Source organism: Rhinatrema bivittatum, chromosome 1 (assembly GCF_901001135.1).
Source record: "Rhinatrema bivittatum chromosome 1, aRhiBiv1.1, whole genome shotgun sequence".
Classification (NCBI taxonomy): domain Eukaryota; kingdom Metazoa; phylum Chordata; class Amphibia; order Gymnophiona; family Rhinatrematidae; genus Rhinatrema; species Rhinatrema bivittatum.
The window spans coordinates 77,605,260-77,632,923 of record NC_042615.1 but is presented as its reverse complement, the minus strand read 5'-3'; the positions used below and the strand labels follow the sequence as shown (position 1 = coordinate 77,632,923).

The 27,664-nt window shown below is 43.1% G+C and overlaps 1 protein-coding gene across 1 annotated transcript in view; it reads left to right on the top strand.

Moving 5' to 3' along the window:
- Nucleotides 1–6,872: 6,872 nt before the first annotated feature.
- Nucleotides 6,873–27,664, top strand: part of NAF1 (nuclear assembly factor 1 ribonucleoprotein) — a 344,209-nt gene continuing 323,417 nt past the window's right edge. Inside the window, exon 1 of the mRNA XM_029618509.1 lies at nt 6,873–7,208. Within this exon, the coding sequence (XP_029474369.1) occupies nt 7,159–7,208 (50 nt within the window). The 5' untranslated portion in view covers nt 6,873–7,158. The remainder of the gene's footprint in view (nt 7,209–27,664) is intronic.

Sequence of the window (27,664 nt, the reverse complement as noted above, 5' to 3'; positions counted from 1 at the left end):
GCTCCATGGTGAGATTGCACCTAGAATACTGTGTCCAAATCTGGTCGCTGCATCTCATAAAAGATATAGATGCACTGGAGAAACTACAGAGAAGGGTGACCAAAATGATAAAAGGAAAAGAGATTAGGGCTGTTCAGCTTGGAGAAGAGACGGTTGAGGGGGGATAGGACAGAGCTCTACAAAGTCATGAAAGGACTTGAACAGGCAAATGTGAATCGATTATTTACTCGTTCGGATAATGCAAGGACTCGGGGGCACTCCAAGTAGCTCATTTAAAACAAATCAGAGAAAATTGTTTTTCACTCAATGCATAATTAAGCTCTGGAATTCATTGCCAGCAGAAGTGGTTACGAAAGTTACTGTAGATAGGTTTAAAAAAAAAAAAAGCTTTGGTTGAGTTGCTAGAGAAGAAGTCCATAAACTGCTATTAATCGATAAGGATTAGTAGCTTGGGATCTATTCATTTAATGTTTGGGTACTTGCCATGTACTTGTGTCATGGTTGGCCACAGAATACTGGGCTTGATTGACCCTTGCTCTGACCCAGTGTGGCATATCTTATGTTCTTACAAGCCGTTAAGCCCGTTCCCGTTAAAACGGGCTACATTACATTTTTTTTCAGTCCATTTTCGAACACAGCACCCTTCTACACTTTTTCTCCCTCACTCCCCCTTCCCTCCACTCAGTCTTACTCACCCTCTGTCTCCCTCCCCTCAGTCACTCCCCACCCTCTCTCAATCCCATCCCCTCTCCCTCAGCCCTCCTCCACTCCCTTTTTCTCTGCTCCACAACTTCTTACCCTTCCACTTACTCACATCCGTCTTTCACCTCCCCCTCATTCTCCCTCTCCCCTCACTCCTCCCCACCTCTCTCCCACCCACATACCCACTCTCTCCTCCCTCCTCCCACCCACACACTCTCTTCCCGCCCTCTCACTTCCTCTCTCCCTCTCCTCCCTCCCACTCTCTCCTCCCACCCACACTCTCTCCTCCCTCCCTCTTCCTCTCACCTCCCTCCCTCTCTCTCCTTCCTCGCTACTGGCCGCCGCTCGCCGCCGCCACTCCTCGTCGCCACCGCCATGTTGATATCCAGCTAACGTTCGCTGAGACTGACGTGCTTGCCCGCACATGCGCAGTAGAGCTGCTCTCTACTGCGCATTTGCGGCACGTCGGTCAAGCTTCGTTTATTAGGTTGATGATGAAGATTATTTACTCCATTCTCATATACTGACACCAGAAGGGGTTTCCTGGAAGGAAGAGGGTCTGTTCAATGTACTGTAAAGGACCTCAACAGGCATGAAGCAGACCCAGAATGGGTGAATTGCTGGAGCCTTCCATAATAGATGAAGAGCTGTGCTGGTGAGCTCGTCAGTTCTCCACCTGCAAACTGACTGTGTAGCTTTATTGACTTGAATTTTTAAGTGTCTCTATACACATACCAAGAGGCCTCCTAACTTATTTTTCAATGGTCTTCACGTAAAATGGGTTCTATAAGCTATTATACAAGGTCTTATGACATAACTACATCCAATTGCTGATTTACTCAGGAGGGTCCTCCATAAATATTATGGAGTACTTTGTTCTATTGTGCAGGCCTTCACCTATTTCTCTTCCACTGCACCTTTTCCTCTCTCTTCAATGGTGGCTTCATCTCCACTGCAGGCCAATGGCAGGGGGCTGCAAGTCTCATGTCACAGTCGGGGAGCTGCTCCGAACTGCAGTATCTCCTCCCCCCTTTCCCAGCTTGCTTAGCCACTAAGGCTGCTCATATTTATTGAACTTGCAAACAGGATTCTCAAGGTCTACTTAAGGAAAAAAAAAAGGGCAGCAAAAACTATTGTAGAAAGATGGGTAGCTAATAGTAACTGTGATCCATTGTCCAATAAATCTCTGCAAGGGTGTTCTTTAATGTTTAGGTACACTTGGATCTGGGTTCAATCAGCCCGTAGGCAAATGACAAAATGATTCTTGAGCACATTTAAACTTAACTTTTATTACTACTACTTATTTTTGTAGCACTTAGATGTATACCATTTTTTTATGTTTTTGGAGCATCTTCCTGTGGGTTGCTATGTGAAATTATACTACTTGCTCGTTATACCTAGCATTAATTACCTACTCTAACCATATATATCTTTCTTATCTTATGTTACACACCGTTCCATGTACCGTATTTTTCGCTCCATAAGACGCACCTAGGATTCAGAGGGGGAAAATTAAAAAAAAAAAATTGTGCTAAACCGGCTCTGTTCATCTTATGGAGCAAATTAGGGGAGTGCATAACATTTTTTTTTCTCCCCATTTTGTTTTCGGGTCTGGGGAGGGCCATTTCGGTCCATTCCCCAGATCAGAAAACTTTTCTCTTTCTATTTCTGTGGGAACCCCCCCCCCATCTCAACTCTTTAAATTAATTAACAACCCCCCACCCCCTGACCCCCCCAAGACCTGCCAAATTAATTAAATACAACCCCCCACCCTCCTGACCCCCCCAAGACCTGCCAAATTAAATGCAACCCCCACCCTCCTGACCCCCCCCAAGACCTGCCAAATTAAATACAAACCCCCACCCTCCTGACCCCCCTCCCCAAGGCCTGCCAAATTAATTAAATACAACCCCCCACCCTCCTGACCCCTCCAAGACCTGCCAAAAGTCCCTGGTGGTCCAGCGGGGGTCCAGGAGCGATCTCCTGGACCACTGGACGGGCTGTCGGCTGCCAGCAATCAAAATGGCGCTGATGGCCCTTTGCCCTTACTATGTCACAGGGGCTACCATTTTGATTGCTGGCAGCCGACGGCCCAAATCCAGGAGATTGCTCCCGGACCGCTCCTGGACCCCCGCTGGACCACCAGGGACTTTTGGCAGGTCTTGGGGGGGTGGGGGGGGGTCAGGTTAGATTTTTATTTTTTTTTATATTCGCTCCATAAGACGCACAGCCATTTTCCCCCCACTTTTTGGGGGAAAAAAGTGCATCTTATGGAGCGAAAAATACAGTAATTGTTCTTTTCTTACTGTTCCATGTAAACCGAATCAATGTGCAAACGGTTATCGGTATAAAAAAGCCTTCCAGTGAGGCCCAATTTTCTGCGTAGTCTGGATCAAACTGGTTGATTCTTCTCCTGATCTTTTAGCTTTTCACAAGTGGGAGAAAGATGGCCAGATCCCATCCACAACGATGGCAGCATTGTCTTTCCTTCCTTGTTAGGGAGTGCTTTTTATTTAGTCCTGGTAGAACTTACCTTGTTTTCTGGTGATGGTTGAGTTTAGCCAGAATTGGTGGTATTAAGGGTGAGCATGGTGCCTTCTAACAGTTTGATTCAGACTTTTAAATACCTGAAATGTGGTTAGTGCACAGGAATCAAACCTTTTTTGATGGAAAGAATACTGTAATATGAAGTGCCAAGGAGGTTGACTCAGGAGCAATGTTTTTATTTCTTTACCTACAGATCTGCAGTTTTCTACTTCCTCTTTGTTCTTGCTTTGTGGAGCAGGGCTACCTGTGCTCTTATTTATTATTTTATTTATTATTTTTATAATAAGCAACATTCGATCTCAATCAAGATATCACACCAGTTTACATTCAGGTACTGCAGGTATTTCTCTATCCCCAGAGGGCTTACAATCTAAGTTTGTACCTGAGGCAATGGAGGGTTAAGTGACTTGCCCAAGGTCACAAGGAGCAACAGCAGGACTTGAACCCTGGTCTCCTGGGTCATAGTCCACTGCTCTAACCACTAGGCTATTCCTCCTCCCCTCTTCTCTGGTCTCTTGGAACCTCTCCTGTTTCCAGGGGTACAGTCATCTCTTTGAGCTCCTCTAGTGTCTTGGATTGTGCCAGGTCTCGTCTCATAGCCTCGTCTGCTTTTAATTGTGCCAGTATCTTGCATACTGTCTCTTCAGCAAATGGTAAATAACCTGCATTTTTTTCAAGAGATGTTTTTGTATGTTTTTTCAGGAATTTAAGCAGTTTGTCATGGAAACACAGACAGATGCACATCTCCCTCAGGAGCCTGAACCAGTTGACAGTGAGTGTAGAAAACAGTTCTTTGGAGTCTGAACAGACGGCATCATCCATGGCACATTTGAGTCCTGCAGAGAACAGGCTTGACTTACTTTCCTGCCATAACTCAGCAGAAGTTACTGAATTGCAGTCCGAACACAGATTGGCTGGTGACAATTTAAGAACAAGAACTGAAGAAACTAAAGGGAATGAGTTTCCTGTAAATAGCTGTGACAGTTTGCCCTTGGTTTCTACAGATGTCCAGACTGAAACTAGCGATCTCACAAGAGAAGAAAGTACACTGCAGTCACAGGAATCAGACCAGTACATGGAAGTGCTCATGGCTGCTCAGTTGGAATGTCTGGGATTCAGGCATACCTGCAGTGATGTAGAACAGTGGTTCTCAACCTTTTTTTCTGTCGGGACACACCGACCTATGATCGTCACGGGCTAGATGTAAAAAAGGTACAGTTTGCATCCACGGCAACCCCCCTGACCCACAATAATGGATGTAAAGCAGAATTATGACATTCCCCACACAACTCACCCTACAAAAAAAGATATTCTGGTTCTGGTGTCATCTCAGTAACAGCAACTCAAACTCCTACTTCCAGGCTCAATAGCCCTACTTATGAAAAGACAGCAGTTTACCACCAATACATGTCCTCTTGAGAAAACACAACAAATAAGACCGACACAAATACTTACATGCTAGTAAAATATCTCATCTTGGTAACACGCAGAACCGACCTAACATACTCCCAGGATCTGTAGTAATGCACATAAACTAATCCGCACACAGTTACATCTGTATTATGGAATACACTCAAACAGGAGCAACCCTATCTATAAAAAGGCAACACTACAAATATTAAATCAGGCCCTAAAAACCAATACACCTCTTATTAGGAAAACTGAACTAGCCAAGCAGCTATAGATCCCAATACAGAAATAATTGTAAAACTATACTAATAAGCAGAATAAATGTTTCAAAACAGCTATGAACAGAATAATATTCAACAATTAAAAACTCATAAAAACTATTAAAAATTCTCCAAACATCAATAAAATATTTCAAAAAAGCAGACACATCACATAATATTAAATAATTAAAATGGCAGACAATCAAGAAAAATAAACTTAAAAAGCCACCTTTACTTAGCCCCCTCCAGCAGCTCTCCTACTCCTCTTCCATGCAGGCCGTAGCACACACCAGAAGCAGCAGTAGTGGCTAAGCTCTATACTCATGGTCCTCTTCCTTAGGGCCCATGTCTCTCACACACACACACCATACCAGTCATGCCCCCATGACCAGTTTCTGTCTCTCACACACCAATCATCTCCCAAACAGTCTTTGACACACACACACACACACACACACCAGTCACCTTCCTGAACAGTTTCTCTCATGCCATACACACACACAGGCTTCCCATTCCTTGTTCTACTTACATATATGGGCTTCTCACTCTCATAATCACTTTCTCTGTCTCACACACACTCACCAGTCTCTCACTCCTATGCTTGTTCTCATTCTCATAATCACTTTCTTTCTCTCACACACACACACAAACACACCCAGTCACCTGATCTCTCTCATACATACACACACACAGGCTTCCCACTCCCATGTTCTCTTTCAGATATACAGGCTTCTCCCTCCCATGCTGTGTCTCACACACACACACACAGGTTTCTCACTCCCATGCTCAATCTCTTCACATGCACAGGCTTCTCATTCCCATAATCATGACGTATGAGGTCACGCACGCCTGTCCATGTGCTTTCGCTGGCTTGAGCGCCCGTGCACTACGGGCGTGCGTTCGTCCGTCTTCGCCGGCGGGGGCCGCTGGAAGCTGCTTTCGCCGCCGGCTGCCCCCTCCGGAGGACGGCAGAGAAGGCTGAAAAAGAAACAAAAAGTAAGTTGGTTACACTTATTCACATATTTTACATGTCGAGTCGCTTCGGGAGGAGGGGATTTTAGGTTTTCCTTTGGGGGAAAGTTTGCCGTCTACCCTTACCCCTGCCTAACGCAGGGGTAGGGGTAGGCGGTAAATTAGCAGGTTAAACGCGCGGCTACACTGCAGGTTAAAAAGGCGATAGTCAGGGCGCGCGTTACTGAATGGGGAGGAATAGCTAATCCGATCGTTTACATCTCATATACATGCTGTGGGTGGAAAGGGGCATCCGTTGATTTAAAGATGCGGTAAGGATGGGTTAAAAGGGATAGTGAATCGCGGGTTGGGCTAATGAGGCCAAATTGAGAGTAGAAAGCGGGATAGAAGCAGGATAACCGCGGCTGCACTTTACTGTATCGGCCTGATAATCAGGCTTCTCACTCCTATGCTTTCTTTCACACACACACACACACACACACACACACAACATCAGGCTTCTTACTCCCATGCTTTCTCACATACCCAGATTTCTCACTTCCATGCTTTTTCTCACACACACACCTCAGTCACCTCCCTGACTAATGTCTCACACTCTCACATACACATCAGTCATCTCCCTGAGCAGTCACTTTCATTGTCTCTCACATATACACACACATCAGCTCTCTGACCAGTTTCTCTCAATCACACACACATTCTCTCACTTACACACTCACTGGCTGGCTGGCTGCTTCTCTCTCTTCCTCTCCCCCCCCCCCAGCACAAATGGTAGCTGCAGCAGCCTCCTCCTCCTTCTCCTCCAGCCCCCGCAGGCCAAGAAAGATGAATCCCATCGGCCGCGGGAGGCTCATGCTGTTCTCCTTTCCCGATTACCGGCTGCTTCCATTGCTCTGGGGCCCGATGCTGCCGCCGCCGCCGCTGCTGCTATTTTTCCACGCGGCACGGCCTTTCTCCTTCCCGCGCACCGCGTATCACTTCCTGTTCCGGGTTACGGGGGGGGCGCGCGCGCGCGCGCGCGCGCGGGAAGAAGCAAAGGTTTGCCGCGGGTGCTACAGCTTCCTTTAGCACCGCTGCCGTTCCCACTGGCCTTGAACGGGCTGATAGCCCGGCGGCAACGGCAGCAGGGAAGGAAGAGCAGCGGGAGAGACCGGGAGCACGCGACAAACCTGCCGGTGCTTGGCGACACATTGTAGAAAATATACAGGCGGACCAATCTGCCCAGAGTGGTGGTCTGAATCCTGCCCAGATTAAAGTAGCAGCTAAAATGAATGTTGGTCCTCCAGAAGCTCGGGAAAAAAGTTCCTCCTCGGACAGGTTTGTGGTTTTAACATACTCGTGGATTCTGTGTTAACTCTTTCTCCTTACAGCCCACTAGTTTTATCCTATAGACATTGCGTCTTTCCTGTCAGTGAGCTGCATTTTGTAATCAAATGAAAATGTGCAAGATATATTTTCTGTCTGGACACTTGAGTGCTTAGGCCACCAGGTTGACAACACAGGAAATAATTATTTACCGAACATCTATATCCTTGACAACATTGATACAGACGTCTCCACTAGTACAGTTCTAGGAGAATCACTTCTGCAGTGAGAGACATTCACTTTTCATGACTGACTGGAAACTAATTGATAGTTACTGCAGGAGAAGGCATGATCAGATAATTGCCCTTGCCATATTTTTAGATACCCATGCTGTCACCCTAAGACATTTAATTAGCAGGGTATTTGTTATCTGACAGTGATGAGCAGCACTGGCATTTCATTAGTAGAAATGACTCAAAATATTGCAAGCAGAATCTCTGTCCATTATTTAGGTCTTATAGACTGTGTGATGTTTTAATCGTCAGGATTATGGATCAAGGAAGTTCAGTCTGGTAAAATATGGGATGTTTTAACAAGTCTTAGATTGCAATAATCTTGATTTATCCTCTGGTTTATCTGGTCCTGGTGCTGCTGTTCTGAATCTTCATTTCCAGGTCAAGATCCTTCTCTTATCAGGGTAGACAGTGTTACCATTCATCTTTACCCCTTGGTGCATAGCTTTTGCCTATGTGCATATCTTTTGGGCTGTGTAAGTAATAGAATGTACCATATTTGGCATTAAAAGAAATAAAATTTGATGCAGTATTATTGGTTTTGTTGCATTCCAGCTGAATCTATTTTGAATTTTATTTTATTTTCAACAGTGAAATCATTTTCCAATCTTTGCTTTGAACAGTTTCTGCTTTGTATTGTAATTCCTTCTCCTTTTGTTACTTCCCCTCTTTCATTCTTTCCTATTTTTTCTTTCATTATACTTCTCTTACACATTCTCCTAAAGTTTCCTGCATTTTGCTGGAGTTTAACACATGCAATTCTCTATCCTAGTCTCTTTTTTCCTTGTCTTTTTTTTTTTTTTTTTTTTTTTTTTCAATTGGCCCTCTGCAGTCTCCAGTTCATCAGATTTCTGAGCAGTATGTGCTACTTTAGTAGTGTATAGACAGATGGACTCGGAACAAGTGGGTTATGCTCCCCTGCCAGCAGATGCAGAGCAAGCTGAGGTCACAGTATATATAGCCCTGTAGTGACCCCAGCCTGCCAGTATTCTCTGTCTCCAGCAGATGGTGGGTGTGCATCTCCCTATGAGGATTGCTGTGAATTTTGAAAGGAAAATTTTAAATTGAGAAATGAAAGCCCCGTTCTCCTGCGGTGATACCTAAAGGTCCCTCCCCCAGTTAAGAATTCCTGAGGTGATTTCTGTAGGCCCTCAGAGGTGTGCCTATCCAGTAGCCAGTTCCCGGCGTGGACTTATCTGCTTGTACAGCCGAAAGGTAGCGGATGTAGGAGGCCGAGCACGGCAGTGATGGCAGATGCCGTCTCCCACTGCAACTGGAGACCATCTCTGTATTCAGCTGGTAAGCACTGAGTTCCGGTAAGTTTAAAAAAAAAAAAGTTTTTCCTACAGAGACAGGTGATTTTTAGGCCTTCCTTCGATCTCTGTGCTCGGCATCCCGACGCTGTTCCCGCTCCTGTTGGAATTAGGGGAAGTGGGGCAGTCTGGTGGGTTGAGCAGCCCTGGTGGGCTAGGCCCCGTAATAGGCTTTTCTCCTGTGCACAGCATGGTAGGCCGCAGCGGTGTTTTCGCATGCTGTTGTGCGTGTTTACTGCCCACTTCAGGACGTCTGTATGCGCAGTGCATGCTACATTAGGCATGATTTTCGTGTGCATAACGTTTTTGAATGTGTTAATATGTTCCAGTGGGGTGTACTGGTACTGCTTGCGCCTTGCTGTGCTTATTACTGAGGCATGCAGGGTTTTTTTTGAAATTTATAATTTTTATTGGTATTAAACATAACAGCATATTTGAAACAACTGGTTCAAAAGATTACAATACCAAAAGATACACTTATACCCCCCCCCCCCCTCCTTCTCCCCGGCACAATTGAATCAGGTTTATGCAATGAAGATATAATAAAATGATATGATAAATATCTCTCCTCTATGATTCTATTATATGCATATCTCTCCTGGAGTTCCTCTCCCTTTAGTATACTGTCTTATCTTGTAATCCTCACCATTTCAGAAAAGCTTCCCAGGTGTTATAGAAGACCTGTAAGTTTTGTCGTTTAGCCGCTGTAATCTTAGACATGGTACACACAGAGTCCAGCCTTCGTATCACATCCCTGATGTGCGGACCCTTAGTCGACTTCCATGGGTGGGCAGTCTCCATTCGAATGGCAATACAGGCCTGAAGACAGAAGGGATGTGCCGACATCCCTGTTGCTCCCTGTATACTGTGTAGTAAAGCATAGTCCAGCGATATGTCCACTTTGGCATTCAAAATTTTAGAAATCAAGTTTTGTATACCAGTCCACAATGGGTGGATACGGTCGCCAGACCACCACATATGCAAATAGGAACCCGTCACCCCGCACCCTCTCCAACAGTGATCTGATTCAAGGAATGCCATCTTATGTAGTCGTTCAGTAGTGGTAGTACCACCTATATAAAAACTTGTACCCATTTTCAACTATGGTTGATGAGATGGACGCTTTACTGATGTGAATATATATATTGTTCCATGCATCAGACTCCATTTCATACTGCAAATCTCTTGCCCATTGTTTTTTAAAGGAGGGTGTCGGTGATAGTGGTTTATTAAGTAAATTATACAGTTTGAATATTAATTTACTATTAATACCCTTCAAAAAGAGATTTTCCCAATCTCAAAACTTTGGTCACATTAAGACTTCGGTAAAAATGAGAGATCTGGTTGTATGTCAAGACTTCATTATCAGGTAACCCAAATTCCCTGCACAATACGTGAAAGGGGATAAAATTATCTCCCCTCCAAATATGTTCCGAGCAAGTCAGACCTCTGGCCTTCCATGTCTCAAAAGACCGTACCAAAGCACTTGGTAAAAAGTTCCTATTATGAAAGAGATGTGTTAAATGGCAGTATTCCTTATTTCCCATAATTCTCCCTTTCCATTTAATCCCAATAATGCATAGTTGATCTGGTCGTCGACAGCATTGCAGTGCATTCTCTCCATGTTTTTCTGGGTTGCCATGGAATGGCTCCAAATGGTATACTCGCTAAGTGATGCTGCTCTATTTGTGCCCAGTGTTTGGGTTCTCTAGAATCGTGCCAAATTACCAAGGGTCGCAATTGCGCTGCTGCATGGTACCAGAGCAGATTTGGGACCCCCAGACCTCCCTCAGTTTCGGCAAGAAGAGTACAACTCTGCTGACTCTGGGAGGTCTACGCTTCCAAATGAAGCTGAAAATTTTCCTCTGCCATCTGTGGATTTGAGTTGTAGGTAATGAAATAGGTAGTGCCTGGAACAAATATAAGAGCTTTGGGAGAATATTCATCTTAATAGTAGCTATACATCCGAGCCATGATAACGGTAACCTAGACCATATATCGAGGTCTTTAAATATTTTAGAAATTAGGGGATCGTAGTTCAGGTGAAACAACTCACCAGGATTCTGAGATAGATAGATGCCGAGATATTTAAGCTTATGAGTAGCCCACCGAAATGGGTGTGTCGAGCGAAGAGAAGTGACTGTGTCTGGCATACAGGTAATGTTAAGAATTTCCGATTTCTCCCAATTAACTTTGAAACCTGAAGCATCACTAAACTGCTGAATCTCTTTCTCGATATGGGTAAGGGAGGCATCTGGATCCTGAACTGTAAACATAATGTCATCAGCAAAGAGACACAACTTATGAGTCCCGTCCCACCTTAAATCCCTTTATGTGTCCGTTTCTGCGGATATTGATGGCCAGCGGCTCCAGAAACAAAGCAAATAACGTGGGAGATGAAGGACACCCTTGCCTCATCCCTCTTCCCACAGTGAAATAATTGGAATATCCCCCATTGATTTTCAAGCACGCTTTAGGTTTGTCGTATAGTTTTGTTAACCAAGTACAAAAATATGACCCAAATCCCATTTTTTCCAGTATCCTAAATAAAAATGGCCAGCGCACCATATCGAATGCCTTTTCAGCATCGATTGATAAGAAAAGAGACTCATCTTTATTGGAGTGAGCTATCCACATCAGATTTATGAGCTTACGAATATTATCCCGAGCTAGCCATCCGGGAATAAACCCAGCTTGGTCTTGATGGATCAACTGGGTGATGTATTTATTTATGCGCCCTGCTTATATTTTTGCGAGAATCTTTAAATCAAGATTTATCAACGAAATTGGACGGTATGATCCACAAAGAAAACATGGAAAAGGATGAAACATCTGTATGAAGGAATCATGAAAACCCACATTGTATATAAACACAACATTCATTTCCTTCTGACTCCAGTGCCCTGTGCCCATAGAAATACTTTCCCCCACCCCCCCCTCCCCTCCCGGTTGATCTGCTATTACCTCCCTGCACATCTGTACTCCTTATACTCTGGAGGAAGATTATTAGCCATCTCTGCATCCCCCAATACCCGATTCTTGTAGAAAATATACACCACACAATTAGCTAACCATAACAGATTGCTTAGAGAAATATAAAATCAAACATTAATAAACAGAATAATGTAGGCATACTCAGTATATAGCTCAACTACTTCATGTTATATGGCTGTTTGTATCCACTTATAAACAGCTGCATAGACTACCCCGATATAATAAGATCCACTTCAGTAAATTCATGTCGCACTCCCTGTTTGTGCCATGGAATCCGAGTTCCTCTTCAATCTGCTATTTCGAGTGCCTACTCGTTGCCATCTTGGATTTGGAACCGAAGCGCTTATTTTACATGCCCCGTGTCCTGGACTGGTTGAGGGACTATAGCCCTTATCACTCAAAATGGCCGCCGCCTCGTGGGCTGTTTTGATTTGCAATGCTTTCCCGTCCCACATAAAGGTAAGCCCGAACGGGTGCAGCCAACGATACTTAACTCAGTTTTTGCGCAAAGAAAACATTAAGTCACGTAACTCTTGACAATTTTGCAGAGTCGCCTGCGAAAGGTCAGCATAAACCGAGACTTCCTGTCCTTCCCAAGACCAGCGTGTCTGTTTTCGCGCCATATTTGCAATTTTTTCTTTCAGCGAATAATCGTGAAAACACGCTATGATATCATGAGGAACATTTGCCCTGGTCTGTCGCAGCACTCTATGCGCCAGGTCAAGTTTTATTGTCGGTTGCTGAGTAGATTCATCAGTCCCTTCAGATTAAATTATAAATTGACAAAATCTTCTTACCACGCCGTCACAGTCCTTATTCTCCTCAATCTCGTGTATCCCGCGAAACCGGAGATTGCCTCTCCGGGATCGGTTCTCTAGGTCGGCCAATTTAGATCTCATCATTTGATTTTCTTCTTGTAACTCCTGGTAAGTATCTTGTAGTGTTTTAGAGATCTCAATTTGGCTCTCCATGCGATTGTTGAGCTCGTCCACTCTATTTCCCATCTGGCTCAGCTCTTCACGGAAATCATCCAACATGTCGTGGACTTCTTGCTTGTAACTTTTTAGGTCCTGTCTAAGTGCACAAAACCAATTCCTGAAGTCTGATCGCGTCGGAGCCTCTTCCGCTGTGATATTAAATTCATCATCTATCTCGCTCTGTCCCTCAGCCATTTCGGCCTCTTTCGCATGCTCCGATTCCTGCATCTCCGACTCAGACAGTCTATGGTAAGAGAATCGCTGAAAATCAATAGATTTTTTTCTTCCATGCCATCTCTGGATCTATTCCGCGGGGCAATACTTCAAGAAAATAAGGATAGCGAATTCAATTGGTGTAGTTTAAATTCAGATTTCTTTCGGGTATTGAGGGAGCTCAAAAGCTAAGCTGCCATCAGCTTGGCTGACGTCACTTTCTCCGTGCATACAGTTTTTTAAGCGTGGGCCATTTGAACGCAGTTATCGTCACTTATGGTACTGGTAAACAAGAAGCCTAAGCGCCTTTCTCTTTGTGTTGCCTGTCATATTAGGGCTTCTCAGCCTGACCTGTTTCCCAACTTGTGTCAGTGCTGTTTGGATGCTCAGGGAGAGTTGTCTTACTCGGATTTTGTCAAGCCTGGATCCTCTCATTCTGATGATGGTCTTTTTACAGTTGTGGCTGGAAGTGCGCCAGATCTTGGTACTCCCTTGACTGGCTTCTTCGCAGGTGTGCCTTGGTTTGCCATGGGTGTCCTGGTGGGAACCTGGATGGCATGGATGAGGCAGATCCTGATGCCTTGAAAGATGGTGAAATTCCTCCTGGTTTGGAACCGTATCTATGTTACAGTTCTTTCATAGAGATGAGCTACCGGCCCTGATCTCCCAGCATCTTCAATGCCTGGGGCAGATTTTCTGTCTGAGCCAAAGAATCATCACATTTTGGTTTCCTTGCATAAAGCCTCTTGCTTTTTTCCTGTTATGGATGCCATTCAAGAGTTGATTGATCTTGAATAGAATGCCCTGGAGGCAAATTTCATAAGGGGTTGGGTATTGGAAGTCCTATACCCTCTGAATCCAGCTGTGAGAGAGCGTTTGCATTTTCCCAAGGTGAAATGGCTTGTATGCTCCATATCTAAGCGGATGGCTATCCCCGTGGAGGGAGGGAAGAGAGGCCTTGAAAGATGTGCATGATAGATTCAATCTGACTATAGTTAAGTAGGCCTTTGGTGCAGTGGTGATGACCTTGCAGATTGCTTCCTGTTGCACTCTTGTGGCACATTCTTGTTTGCTTCTCTCTCAGGAAGTGGATGATTCCAAGGTGAATTTCAGAGCAGTTATGGAACCCACTGCCACCTTTTTGGCAGATGCGAGCTGTGATTTAGTCTGTACCACAGAGAGACGAGTGGCTTCGTTAGTGGTGGCCAGGTGTCAGCTATGATTGCGGAATTGGTCAGTTAACGCAACCTCCAAGGCTAATCTTAACAAAAATGCCCTTTAAAGGTTCACTCTTGTTTGGGAGCAAGTTGGAAAAGCTGGCCAGTAAGTGGGGTGAATCTCCAGTTACAGGAGGATAAGCAATTGTAGTGCCCTTTTTCTATGAGGGGTTGTCTCAGGAGTTCCAAGCATTTTCATCCCTTCAGAAATACGACTTTTCAGAGGACGGCCTTTTGGTAGGTCTCAGTCCTTTTGTCCCAGACAGTCCAGGAGAGTAGCTGGCTAGGGTGGCGGACCATTCCGAGCTTCTCAATAAAGCTTTGCCGTCCCACCTTCGGGTGGAGGAGATAGGGGGACGCCTATCTTTTTTTTTTTTTTTTTTTTTTAGGTGGGTGAAGATCACATCAGATCAATGGGTCTTGAAAGTGATACAGGAAGGCTATGTGCTGGAATTTCGCAGTATTCCTTGGGATGTGTTCATGGTGTTTCCTTGCCACTCCCTGCAGTGGAGGCTATGATTCTGAGGCTCCTCTGGCTGAGGTCTGTAGTTCCTGTGCCTACGTCTTAGGAAAATACAGGACGCTATTCCATTTATTTTGTTGTGCCCAAGAAGGAAGGTTCCTTTCTTCCCATCCTGGACCTCAAGAGTGTTAACTGGCATCTGTGGGTGACTCATTTATGCATGGAAACCTTACGATCTGTGCTAATGGCCATACAATTGGGAGAGTTTCTGACATCCCTGGATCTGTCAGAGGCTTACCTTCATATTCCCATCCATTTGGACACTGCTTTCTGCGCTTTGTGGTGCTGGGTCACCATTATCAGTTTCGGCCGCTGCCCTTTGGTCTGGCCATCACCCTCAGAACATTTTCCAAGGTCATGGTGGCCGTGGCAGCAGTGTTGAGAAAAGATGGGATCCTGGTACACCCATACTTGGACGATTGGCTGATTCGGGCCAAGTCTTTGGCAGTGAGCAATCTGGTGACCAACAGGGTGACTTCCTTGCTGCAGGAGCTCGGTTGGGTGGTGAACCTGGCCAAGAGCAGTCTCCGCTTTTCTCGGTCATTGGAACATCTGGGAGTTCATTTCGACATGAGGCTGGGCAAGGTGTTTTCTATTGGATGAACGGATTCAAAAGTTGATATCTCAGGTGCGTCAGTTGGTGAACACGATCTGCTCAACGGTGTGGAGGTATCTAGAGGTGCTTGGCTTGATGGCGGCAACCCTGTAAATGGTGCCATGGGTGAGGGCGCATATGCATCCTTTTCAGCGCTCACTGCTGACTCAGAGCCTGCAGTCTCGGGACTATTTGGTTTGGCTCCACTTGCCGACGGAAATCTGTTCTTGCCTCCAGTGGTGGTTGTAGGAGAATTATCTGAGAGAGGGAATTTCCTTGTCCTCCCCGAACTGGTTGGTGCTCATGATTGATGAGTCTCCAGGGTTAGGGAGCTCACTGTCAGGAAATGACGGCCCAGGGGCATTGGATGGCCAAAGAGGCTCTCTGGAACATCAGTCGCCTGGAAGCACGGTCAGATTGGCGTGCTTGCAGTTCAGCCACAGACTACTGGGTCGAGCGGTCCACGTGATGCCTGACAATGCAATGGCGGTGGCCTACATCAATAGACAGGGAGTAAACGAGTCAGCATGTGTCGCAGGAAGGATACCAACTTATGGAATGGGAGGAAGGACATCTTCAGATGATCTCAGCCTCTCACATCGCAGGAAAAGACAACATACGAGCAGACTTTCTTAGTAGGGAAAGTCTGGACCCCAGAGAATGGGTGTTGTTCACTGAGGCATTTCAACTGATAGTGGATCACTGGGGCCTTCCGTCCCTGGACCTGCTGGCGACTTCTCGCAATGTGAAGGTTCCTCGATTCTTTAGTTGCAGGAGAGATCCGTAGTCCCTGGGCATCAATGCTCTTGTACAAGTCTGGCTGGAAGACGAGTTGCTTTATGCCTTTCCTCCGTGGCTCTTACTGGGCAGGGTCATTCGCAGAATCGAATTCCACAGGGGGCTAGTATTCCTGGTGGCTCCGGATTGGCCCAGGCATCCGTGGTATGTGGATTTACGGAGACTCCTGATGGAGGACCCCCTTCATCTTCCGCCGCTCATGGATCTGTTGCAGCAGAGGCCAGTTCTTCACGAGGATCCGGTTCTGTTTTACGATTTAGCCCGTGAGAGGGACTCGCCTGTTGAATTTACTGACTTTTGCTGCAGAATTTTGCAAAAACTGCCATAGGAAAACAGGGGTCCCTAACCATAAGGCACATACATAATCAGATTACTTAACAAATTTAAATAAAATCACATACAGTTAGATAAGTACATAACAATGATCACAGAACTTTATGATCTAAATAGCTGGCATTACTAGCGAGGCTCCCAGCTCTTTTGCAGAGCCTGCCAAACAAACCCGACTATGTGAGTTCCCATATTTCCACTAGCACTTCTAATTATTACAGCACTTGCAGTCTGCCTGATGGACCCAGCTGCTAGTTGATTCTATCATCAAGCCTGCTAGATATATCTGGCCACATGGATGCCTTTGTTACTGCTAGGACATCTAATAATTCATAGTCACCTCTTTGCCAACATGCCTTGTTGAATTGGGCATGTTGCTAGGTTGTACTTTCCACTCTTAAGCAACTAAGGATCCTCTAAGCTTATGCCATGCTTTCTTTTATTTATTTTATTTTAAAATCGTATAGCCCACAAATTCACAACAGTTCAGTGTGGGTAACATTATACATACAAAATTAAAAACGCTATTACAGTTTTTGCCACCTGAAATAAAATAGGTGCCTTTTTATTTTGGAATAAAAGAATGAGATCCCTTAATTTTAATGATGCTTAAACTCTGTTTAAGATCTAAATTTATTTTTGTTTTCTTATGTTTTTTCTTTTTTTTTTTTAATTTAGCATATGGTTTTTCATTGGTAGCTTATGATGAGTTACATTTCCCTGTCCCCACTGGGTTTATAATCTAAGGCTTTTCTCCCATGTTGTGTTTATGGGAAAAATATTTAGTAACCGAGTCCCTAAGATTGTAGCTAAGGCAATGGAGGACCAAGTGACTTATCCAAGGTCACAAGTAGGATTTGAACTCTGACTTCCCAGGTTTGTAGTCTGCTTCACTAACCACTAGGCTACTTCTCCACTCCTAATGAGTCAACTAGTTGGGTTCTCTCCATGGGTGGATAGTTTTTAAGTCTTATTTTTCTGGTAGAAATAAATGGCAACACCAGCGTGACAATTATTTCTTCTCAAATATCCTTGATACATTTTTTTCTGTCAAAGATTTTTAGATATGAAACAGCTTTGGGCAGCACAGCCAATCTGCAGGCCATGTCCAGTTGAGAACTTTTTTAAATCCTAAAACCGAGAATGCAATCTGTTCTTATATTACACAGGGAGCTGGGCTTCTGGCTTTATTTATTCCCAGAAAACAACTTTTGGTGCAGCCTCTGCTTTATATAAATTTTTTGCTTGCTTGTTTGTAGAATTGTCCCACGAGTAAGTATCATTTTATCATGAGAAAAATAATATTTTGAATGAAGTCTTGTGCAGCACAGGCTGCTGGAAATTTGAAGGAGCAGGACGAAACTGCTAGGCTCCCTCAAAATAACATTTGATGTGAAAATAAGTGGGGTAAATTTTGAAATGGACTGTTTTAAAACAGAAAACATGAAGGGGATTGGATGGCAGAGACTTACTGAAGTTTTCACCTGTAGATCACCAGTTCACCTGGCTTAGGTTGATAGGGGCTTAAGAAGGTGACCTCTGTGACAGAAGTCAGTGGTCTTAGTCTAGTTCCCAGTGGACAAACTAAACACTCCACCTTCCTAATTGGGCATTAATTGGCATCTTAGAAGAGATTGCATGGGCATGGATATGAAATTAAAATCTCTCCCCTTGCAGGAGGTCTGTGCTGGGCAGAACAATAAATAAATAAATAAATAGCATTATGTTTATTAACAGAGCATTTTGTCATCTAATATTGAGCTAGTGTGTATCAATTTTAACTGAATTACAAAATTGCTGCCACAGTCTAGCAATGCTGTTCATGATTTGAAAAGCTCGCAGTCCCTTTTCTGTTCTGTTATACACAACCTTGCTCTTTGAAAGGGAATGTATGCAATAAAACGTGTTCACAGACTTCATTTATGGCATTTGTGCATGTCCTCAGTCAATTAGGTTGCTCGCTGCAAGTGAATGCCATTCTTTGCATGCTTCTTGGTCGTCATGGTCCGCTCCTGCAGTAAAATGTGATGTGCCTGCACTGTCGGATCGGAGATGACAAAAACTATGCTCAAAGCGTGCCCCTGGTTGTTCCAATCTGATTATGTGCCAGATTGTGACAAGTTATATCCTCTTTAGGCCGATCGTGGTCTTCACTGTATATTTTCACTCACCAGGCATACTGAGTGTCATAGGAATTGAGAGAAACATAGATGCTGCTGCCCTAATCTTTGCTGGAGACTGAGGAATTGTGTGGTTTGATCTAGCATGGCTAAATGAGCAGTGCCGAAACTGGGCCACTTTCCTGTACTTTTTCCCCTATCTGGCATTTTATGAAACATACACATTCCTTATTCAATTGCTCCATAACTGGTGAATTTATTTGGGAGGATGTGATTTGGTTGCCAGGATGTGAAATTGTGAGATTTGTACCTAGTGGCTGTGGATTGAAATTTTAATTGAAGTTCTTGCAGGTGGGTATATAGGTGTGAAGGTTATACAGCAGAATGTTAAATCTAAAAAGAAAAATGAAGCCCGTGTAAACTGGCTTTCATAATGCAGACATTTTAATATTCTCTCACTTCAAAACTTGTTGCTCTGCCTATCAGAGATAGTTTGGCTGTTTGGTAGCGATTGAATTTGGGTTAATTTTTTTTTCCTTGACAGTTGGAGCAGTGAGATGTTTAAAAAAACCCAAAAAAACAAAAACAAAACTGTCCCAGAGGAAAAAGTATGTCTCCCCGAAATTAATATAAATATTCATCAGACGTTAAAGGGAGAATTGAGAAAGAAAGCAAAATCATTTTCAATAACATTCACTATTTTTAGATAGAAGGGCACTATGGTGAATGATAAAATGGGTATTTAGAAAATTGCTGGTTTTTGTTTCACAGCATAGCAGAGATGTGAAAACGGAAGCAAGGGACTGACTCCTCTACCTTTCCCTCTTCCAACTGTGCTGGTGCAGGGTCTGTGGCTTCAGTTTGATTCTCTTTGCTGCTGCCCGATGGTGGTAAACAGCTCTGCCATTGCTGTATGGTACACTCCAAGTCTAAAACTATCATATTGCTATTAAAAAAACAAAACAAAAAAAGACAACTTAAGCACTAGAATTTTGAAAGAAATGTACTAATTGAATGGAGAGAGTGTTGCTGACTTCATGGTGGAAACATAAGCTGTAGTCATCATTGTATTATATGGTTCGATATTATTATTATGATTTGTATAGCATATATCAGATATATGCAGCACTGCATAGAGACGTCAGTCCATACTCCTTGGAGCTTGCAGTCTACTTAAAGATGGACAGAAAAGAGGCAAAAAAAAAAAAACTCCCCTTAAGTTTTGAGCTGAGATAGCACAACTATCACAGAGAAGAAATAAAGTTGGTGATTATAGTTGGAATAATTTGAGAAAAGGATGTTGAATTTGAGTAAAATTTGAATTTTAATGAGGCCTCTTATGAAATAGTCAGTGTTTAATCTGAGAAAGTTAATAGGTGGAGGTTGATGGAAGACAACCAATTTATTTGATTAGTGAATAAGTAAAAAATTAAATCTCTACCCAGAAAACAATGGATATAGGAAATGCAGAGAAAGGGGGTGGGTGGGAGTGCAGTATTCTGAAATATTAAAACTCTACATGTCAAATGTACTGAAACACCTCAGGATGAGGTTAATGACCATGAGGCAGACAACCAGCCATCTTTTGAACAAACTATCTCACAATATTTTAGCAGCTTCTACAGAAAAAAACACTACCTATATTTTATCCTAAAACTTCTCTAGATTTAGTACATTCCAGTTAATCTGCAAAATCTGTCTTTGAGAACAAGTGCCCTCCCAAGGCAGGGAGTACGGTTTTAAATTCTGACCTGAACTGAACCATGCTAAGGCTAGGGTATTGAGCTTTAACCGAGCTGACTAAGGTGATGAGTAATAGTGTTGAGGAGACCCTGCTGGAATTTCGAGAGCTGAAGGTGAGAGGAACTTTGGTCGGCAGAAGCCCGCTGGAGACAAGAAAATAGCTATGGCAGTGGAATGTTACTGCCTTTGAGCTAAATCTAATTAAACAAACTCAGGAAAGTTAGCAAATTAAAAAAAAAAGGAAGAAACTGATATGCTTCTCTGAGGCAGTGATTCTCAATCAGTGTGTGTCACCAAGGGGTGGAAGGTGTGTCACCAAAAAATGTGACATAGCAAGCCTCTGCTTCCTATAACAGCCACAGGTGCTTGCTGCTTGAGGAGACTGCAGAGTCAGGAGCCCGGTACTTAAAATTCCTCATCACCGCTCCCTGTTGCTGCTTTTTCCTCAACTCTGGCAATCACTGCCACCACCAGTCCAAGCCAGAAATGTTGCAGGCACGCTGTATCCTGCCTCGCCTTCCCGCCGCACCTCCCCTTCCCCCATGCTTCTTGGAGTTTTGGTTTTTCTCTGTGTGCTTGTTTATAATTTAGGGTCTTTTATTCTGTATTAGATAAGAGTCAGTCTGCATTCTACGTGTTTGGCAGAGGTGAGGGATTCTGCTAACTAGGATTTAGATTTTGGTTGGAATGTAGAGCAGTCTGGCTTGCTTTGTTTTTCCAATAATAAGTGTACTTTTTTCTATATTTGCAGTCCTGCTGCTGTTCAAGTCCTGGCTGTTAATACTCTTATGGTATGGCTGATATGCTATATAATTTCTAAATGTCTTTTTAGCAGGTTTTCATGGTGTTTCACAAAGTGACTGAAAGGGAAGGGATTTTGAAGTACTACTATTTATTTTTATTTATTTTTATATACCGACATTCGGTCTGAGATATCACATCGGTTTACATTCAGATACTGTAGGTATTTCTCTATCCCCAGAGAGTTTACAATCTAAGGCCTGGATTTATCAAAATGCGATAAGTATTGCATATGATAGCAAAAGGGGCGTGGTTTATGCTAATATACAGTTTATCGCAATTTGTGCTAATTACCTATGCGAAGAGCTAAGGTAGTGCAAATTGTGAAAACCTTTTTCAGACTTTGCAATAAGTGCCAGACCTGATGTATTTCCTGCATTCAACCACTGGGGGACCATTGTTTGTGTATGTGTGAGAATAAACTCGAGGTGAGGTTTAGGTATTAGTGTAGGGAGTTAGGGGCCACTTTGACATTAAATGTGAGACATACGAATGGAACGGTGCTCTCTTGTGAAGATTTGATGGCCTTCGGAGTGAGGAAACTCTCACCCAAAGATGAGATTTGTGCAATGTTCTCTCTCTTCTTCTCCTCCCCCCATGGCTAGGTGCTCCGGGAGCTTCACATCTACTAAAACAGGCCTTTCAGGAGACATCGTGATATGCGAGAAAACTGTAATGCATGCTATTGCACGGCTTAACGCTAATGAAAAAGGTGTAGTTAAAATCGACGTTAAGTCTGTGCAGTAGCACTTCACAGACTGGCTAACCCAGCCGCTCCCCGCCCCTAACTCCTCCTCCTGTTTTTCAAATTTGCTAATAAGCAAATAATACATTTTCAAATAAGCACTTAACACATGCGAAAATGCCTTAGCACATTTTGATAAACGAGGGGGTAAGTTTACCTGAGGCAATGGAGGGTAATGTGACTTGCCCAAGGTCACAAGGAGCGACTTGAACCCTGGTCTCCTGGTTCGTAGCCCACTGCTCTAACCACTAGGCTATTTCCCCTGAGGAGGAGAAATATTACTGAGGATATATTAGAATTTGAATATAATTTTTGTATGGTGCGTTGAAAGGGGAAATTTCCTAATTCTGCTGTTTATAAACTCCAGCCAGGTTGATGGTGAAATTTATAAGAGTTTGTCTGGATCGAAAAACTGTGTGCTGCATATGCATATCAGTCCCAGATTTCTCACTGATGCAGTAAGCAAAGATTACAATTTAATATTTTATAAGCAGTTACTGAAATTAAAGAATGTTATCTTTCTCCTGTATCATTTTCAACAATAAAATATCTAGGTTTTTTTTTTTTTAGTATAGCTGTTAAATGTAGTTTGCAATGTGTCACGAATGTGAGCATCATCTGACAGAAAAAAGGTTAAGAACCACTGCTCTAAGGAGATAAAAGAAGTTAGCATTCAGAACTACAGAAAAATAGGTAGAGGAGAACAGGCTGAATTATTGGGGGAAAAAAACAGAGACGCAGTGAGAGCTAATAATAGTGCAAATGGAGAAAACTGACCAACTGATAAAAGAGGAGAAAAATTCTTGTATAGACATAAGGAGGAGAGATGAAGAATTGGTAAAAGAATGGGATAGGAGATTGCTGAAGAGGATCAGCAAAAGGAAGACATTGGAAATAAGTTCTTTTGCTTAATGTTTACAGAAGAAGAGGGAGGTGAGGTAATGGATCTAAGTAAGGAAACACCATTAATAAATGTGAATTGATTGTAACCCAAATTTCAGAGGAGGAGTCAGTTACACCAGTAGGTGACCAGTGAATAAAAGAGGTACTAGGGATGCTTTTGGGGGGGGGGGGGGGCATTCTCTGTGGAGACAGACCAGTGGTGGTGGTGAAGTGCAGAAAGATATCAGCAGCATAATAAGCTTGCACTGAGCAGACCTTGGAAATAGCCAAGGCTGGTTGAATGCTAAAAATATGCCAAATGTTAGCCGAATGTTAAAATATGTCAAAGGTCAGTATTAAGTTTTTTGCTTCTGTCTTCTGGGCTCCATTTAAAAAAAAAAATTATATGACTTACTAGAATGCAGAAACTAATCCAATAATGTGCTTGTTTCAAGGAGGTGATGTATATAACTTAATGTACAGCTTCATATTTGCAAGCTCTGCATGTATTTTACTCTGCTTTACTGACTCTGTGTTTAGTGCTTAATCCAGCTGTTGGAAGCACTTGCAACAGGGGTGGACAAGACAATAGCCGAAAAACTAAATTAATTTTTTAATTAAGTCTTTATTGAACAGAATGTTGGGAAGATACCCTCACCAGAATTGTTCTTTGACGGTAATGATTCATAGGAACTGAAGCAAAATATTGCAAAGACGTATGAGAGCAAATTAACAAGCTCAATACTATAGCGCAAATCACAAGGACCAGATAGTATTCATTCCAGAGTTCTGAAAACACTCATATATGACATTACAGACCTGTTACTGGTAATCTATAACCTACCATTATAATCTGCCACTATTCCTTAGGACTGGAGGGTAGGCAATGTAAAGTCAATTAAAAAAAAATGGCACCACTATGGCAAACAAATCTACAGACCAGTGAGCCTGATGTATATTTGGGGCAAAATAGTAGATGATATTCTTGAGAACAGAATTATTGGGCATATGGATACAGACCTGACTTAATGGGGAAGAGCTAACATGGAGTTAACAAAGGGAAGTCATGCCTTACATATCTATTAATATTTTTTGATAAATTGCAGGAAGACCTTGTGAGACTGGAAAATTGGGCATCCAAAAGGCAGATGAAATTTAATGTGGATAAGTGCAAGGTGATGCATATAGGGAAAAATAACCCATGCTATAATTACACAATGTTGGGTTCCATATTAAGTGCTACAACCCAAGAAAGAGATCTAGGTGTCATAGTGGATAACACATTGAAATCGTCGGTTCAGTGTGCTGCGGCAGTCAAAAAAGCAAACAGAATGTTGGGAATTATTAGAAAGGGAATGGTGAATAAAACGGAAAATGTCATAATGCCTCTGTATCGCTCCATGGTGAGACCGCACCTTGAATACTGTGTACAATACTGGTCGCCGCATCTCAAAAAAGATATAATTGCGATGGAGAAGGTACAGAGAAGGGCTACCAAAATGATAAGGGGAATGGAACAGCTCCCCTAGGAGGAAAGACTAAAGAGGTTAGGACTTTTCAGCTTGGAGAAGAGATGGCTGAGGGGGGGATATGATAGAGGTGTTTAAAATCATGAGAGGTCTAGAACGGGTAGATGCGAATCGGTTATTTACTCTTTCGGATAGTAGAAGGACTAGGGGGCACTCCATGAAGTTAGCATGGGGCACATTTAAAACTAATCGGAGAAAGTTCTTTTTTACTCAACACACAATTAAACTCTGGAATTTGTTGCCAGATGATGTGGTTAGTGCAGTTAGTATAACTGTGTTTAAAAAAGGATTGGATAAGTTCTTGGAGGAGAAGTCCATTACCTGCTATTAAGTTCACTTAGAGAATAGCCACTGCCATTAGCAATGGTAACATGGAATAGACTTAGTTTTTGGGTACTTGCCAAGTTCTTATGGCCTGGATTGGCCACCGTTGGAAACAGGATGCTGGGCTTGATGGACCCTTGGTCTGACCCAGTATGGCATTTTCTTATGTGTATAAGGATGAGCTGGTTGATATAGTGTATCTAGATATTTGAAAGAGTCCCCCATGAGAGATTCTTCAGGCCATTAAAAAGTCACGGAATAGGAGGCATTATCCTGTTGTGGATGGGTAACTGATTTAAATAATGGAGCTTGGGTGTAAACAGTTCTGGAGGAGAATAGTGAATAGAGGTGTTCCCCCAAGGATCTGTTCTGGAGCCAGTGTGGTTTAATGATTGATTAAATGATCTGGAAAAGAGAGCAGTAAGCGCAGTGATAACATTTGCAGGTGAGACTAAATTATTCAAAGTTGTTAAAACAATAATGGATTTTGAAGATGTGTAGGAGGATATTCTGAGACTAAGGAACCGAACAGCTGAATGGTGGATGAATTTTAATGTAACAAGTGAAAATGATCCACATGGGGGGAAAAATGCTTAACTATAAATATGCAATGCTGGGCTCCGTATTAGGAGTCATTTTGCACAATACATTGAAATCACCAGCTTAGTATGCAGCAGCATCCACAAAAGAAAGTAGAAAGTTAGGAATTATAGATTCTATTCCTTTCTGAGTAATTCCTAATATTTTTTTTTTAATGCTATGAAACTCGGACTATAATAATGACTCTGTATTGATCCATGGTGCGACCATGCCTTGAGTATTGTGTGTGTGTTTCTGGTCGCCAACACTCAAAAAAGATATAATAGAACTTAAAAAAAAAAAAAAAAAAAAGGCAGAGAACGATTACAAAAATGATTAAGGGGATGGAAATGGCTCCCTGATGAAGAGAGGCTGAACAGATTAGTGCTTAGAGAAGAGACGGCTGAGAGGAGTCTATAAAATTGTGTGCACTATGGGTTATGCATTCAAATAATATTAGGACTAGGGACATTCCATAAAACTAAATAGAAGCAGATTTTAAAAAAGCCTTTTTTTTTTTTTTTTTTAGTCCGTGCACAAATAATTATGGAATTTGTTGACGGAGAATCTGTTTGACAATTGTTTGGGCAAGTTTCTGAAGGACACATGCACTGACAGTCACTAGCTAGATAGACTGGACTCCCTCCACCTCTTAGCTACTGAAGTGAGCACTATGGAATGTACTTTCTTGTTGGGATCTGGATGCTGGATGGTATGGAAGTAAGCAGGGAATTCGAGATTGAATGAGGAATTAGTTCAGTGATTGGATGCAAAGAGTGGCATCTTCACTAGGTACACAATAGTGAGGAAGAAATAAGGATTCAGAAAGATTTATTGTCAAAGCTTTCACCCCTTTTTTTCTCTAACCTGTGTTGTTGGCTCCATACCGCTAAACAGAAAATAAGAGTTCCTCTAAGATGAACTGCTAAATTTCTTGCTGGCCGGTCAAGTGCTTTGGCAGGGCTGGTTTCTCTGTTGTTATGGGCCCCCTCTCCAGTGTTGTCCAGCTGTGATTTGATGATCTTGGTTGTGGTGCTCCATTATTTATACACTTTTAAGCAGGACAGTCCCACCTTAGCTTTGTGGGCGGTGCCCATTTGCTGCTGGGCACCTCTGATTGCATGCCTGTGGCTATGGCTAACTTGGGGCCACTCCCTGCTGATTTACTAAGTCGTCATAGTATGCTTTGAAAAGGGTAAATGCTGTTTTACTCCTTGACTGCTTTGTGGTTTTAACTGTCCGTCCAGGTTAGTTGTGACTGGTTACTCATGTCTCTTGTGACGGGCATTCAAGGCCTATTCTGGCCGTAGACGGTCAACAATAGCAGCTGAGCTTTGCTACGTTTACCACACTTAATTTCAAGCATCTCCATTCCTTCTTGTCCCCGGCTTGCCTGCAAATGTCTTTAAATATATAATACAAAGCTAGCAAAAAACAGGAAATAAGTTGCATAGAAAAATTTAGAGAAGTGCAGCCTGCAGGACAAATATACTTCTTATAGATCTTCAGTGGGATGGCTGTGTTGGTCTGAGCAAAAATGACAAGAGGTCATCAGTCCTCGCAAGCTCATGCCTCAATAAATTGGTTAGTCTGTAAGGTGCCCACCCACCTTTTGTCATTTATTCTTCTTATAGTCTTTTTATCTCAGTAAGAGGGCTTCACCTTATATTAAAAATATCCTCCCTTCTGTTACCTATACATCCTTTCCTCCTTCTGTTCTTCAGGGCAGGCAAGGGCAGCCCAGGCACTGAGGCTTTTCTCTGGCCTGGGCCTCCCATTGGCAGTAATGTGTTTTTTGGTGTTTTTTTTTTCCCCCAGGACTGGGCATCCAACAACAATGGCAGTGGTGGTGCCGCCTCCTAGGTCTTCCGCAGTGGCAACACGTTTTTCTGCTGGGATTTTTTGCTTTAACAGCAGCCACAACTTTTTCCTTCCAGGCCTCTCGCAGCAGAAATAGCATCGCCTCTCACCCCTGGGCTGGTTGCAGTGGCAGCTGGAACTTTTCCTGCTGGACTGGCTGCAGGGATTCTTCTCGGGCCTGTGCCTCCACGAGCTATGGCATTTCCTTCTGGGCTTGGGCAGCAGCAGGTGCCATGTGGCAAATTTTAAGATGCTGAAGCTTTTAAGATGCGGGAAGATTGCCAGCTATGTTGGATTAAACGTTGCTTTTGTAAGAATTAGAGGAAGACAATGCCTGAAATAGTCCATCAATGGAAATGGTGGAGGCCAGCCTGTGACAGAAGTTAGACATGCTTGGGACAGATATGGAGGGCATTGGTAGGAATAGAGGTCTAGTGAAAGATGTTGCAGGGATCTGATGGCTTAAGCGTAGGAATTTATATACTTATCTTCCCAAAGTAGGTAATGAACCAGAGAGGAGGAATCTAGACTGAGCTGGCTGGATGGATAAACTGCTGACATTTATGCTATGTAAGACATAATTGAGTAGTCGTCAATAAATAAGACTAGACAGTTCTATCTATTTATTTATT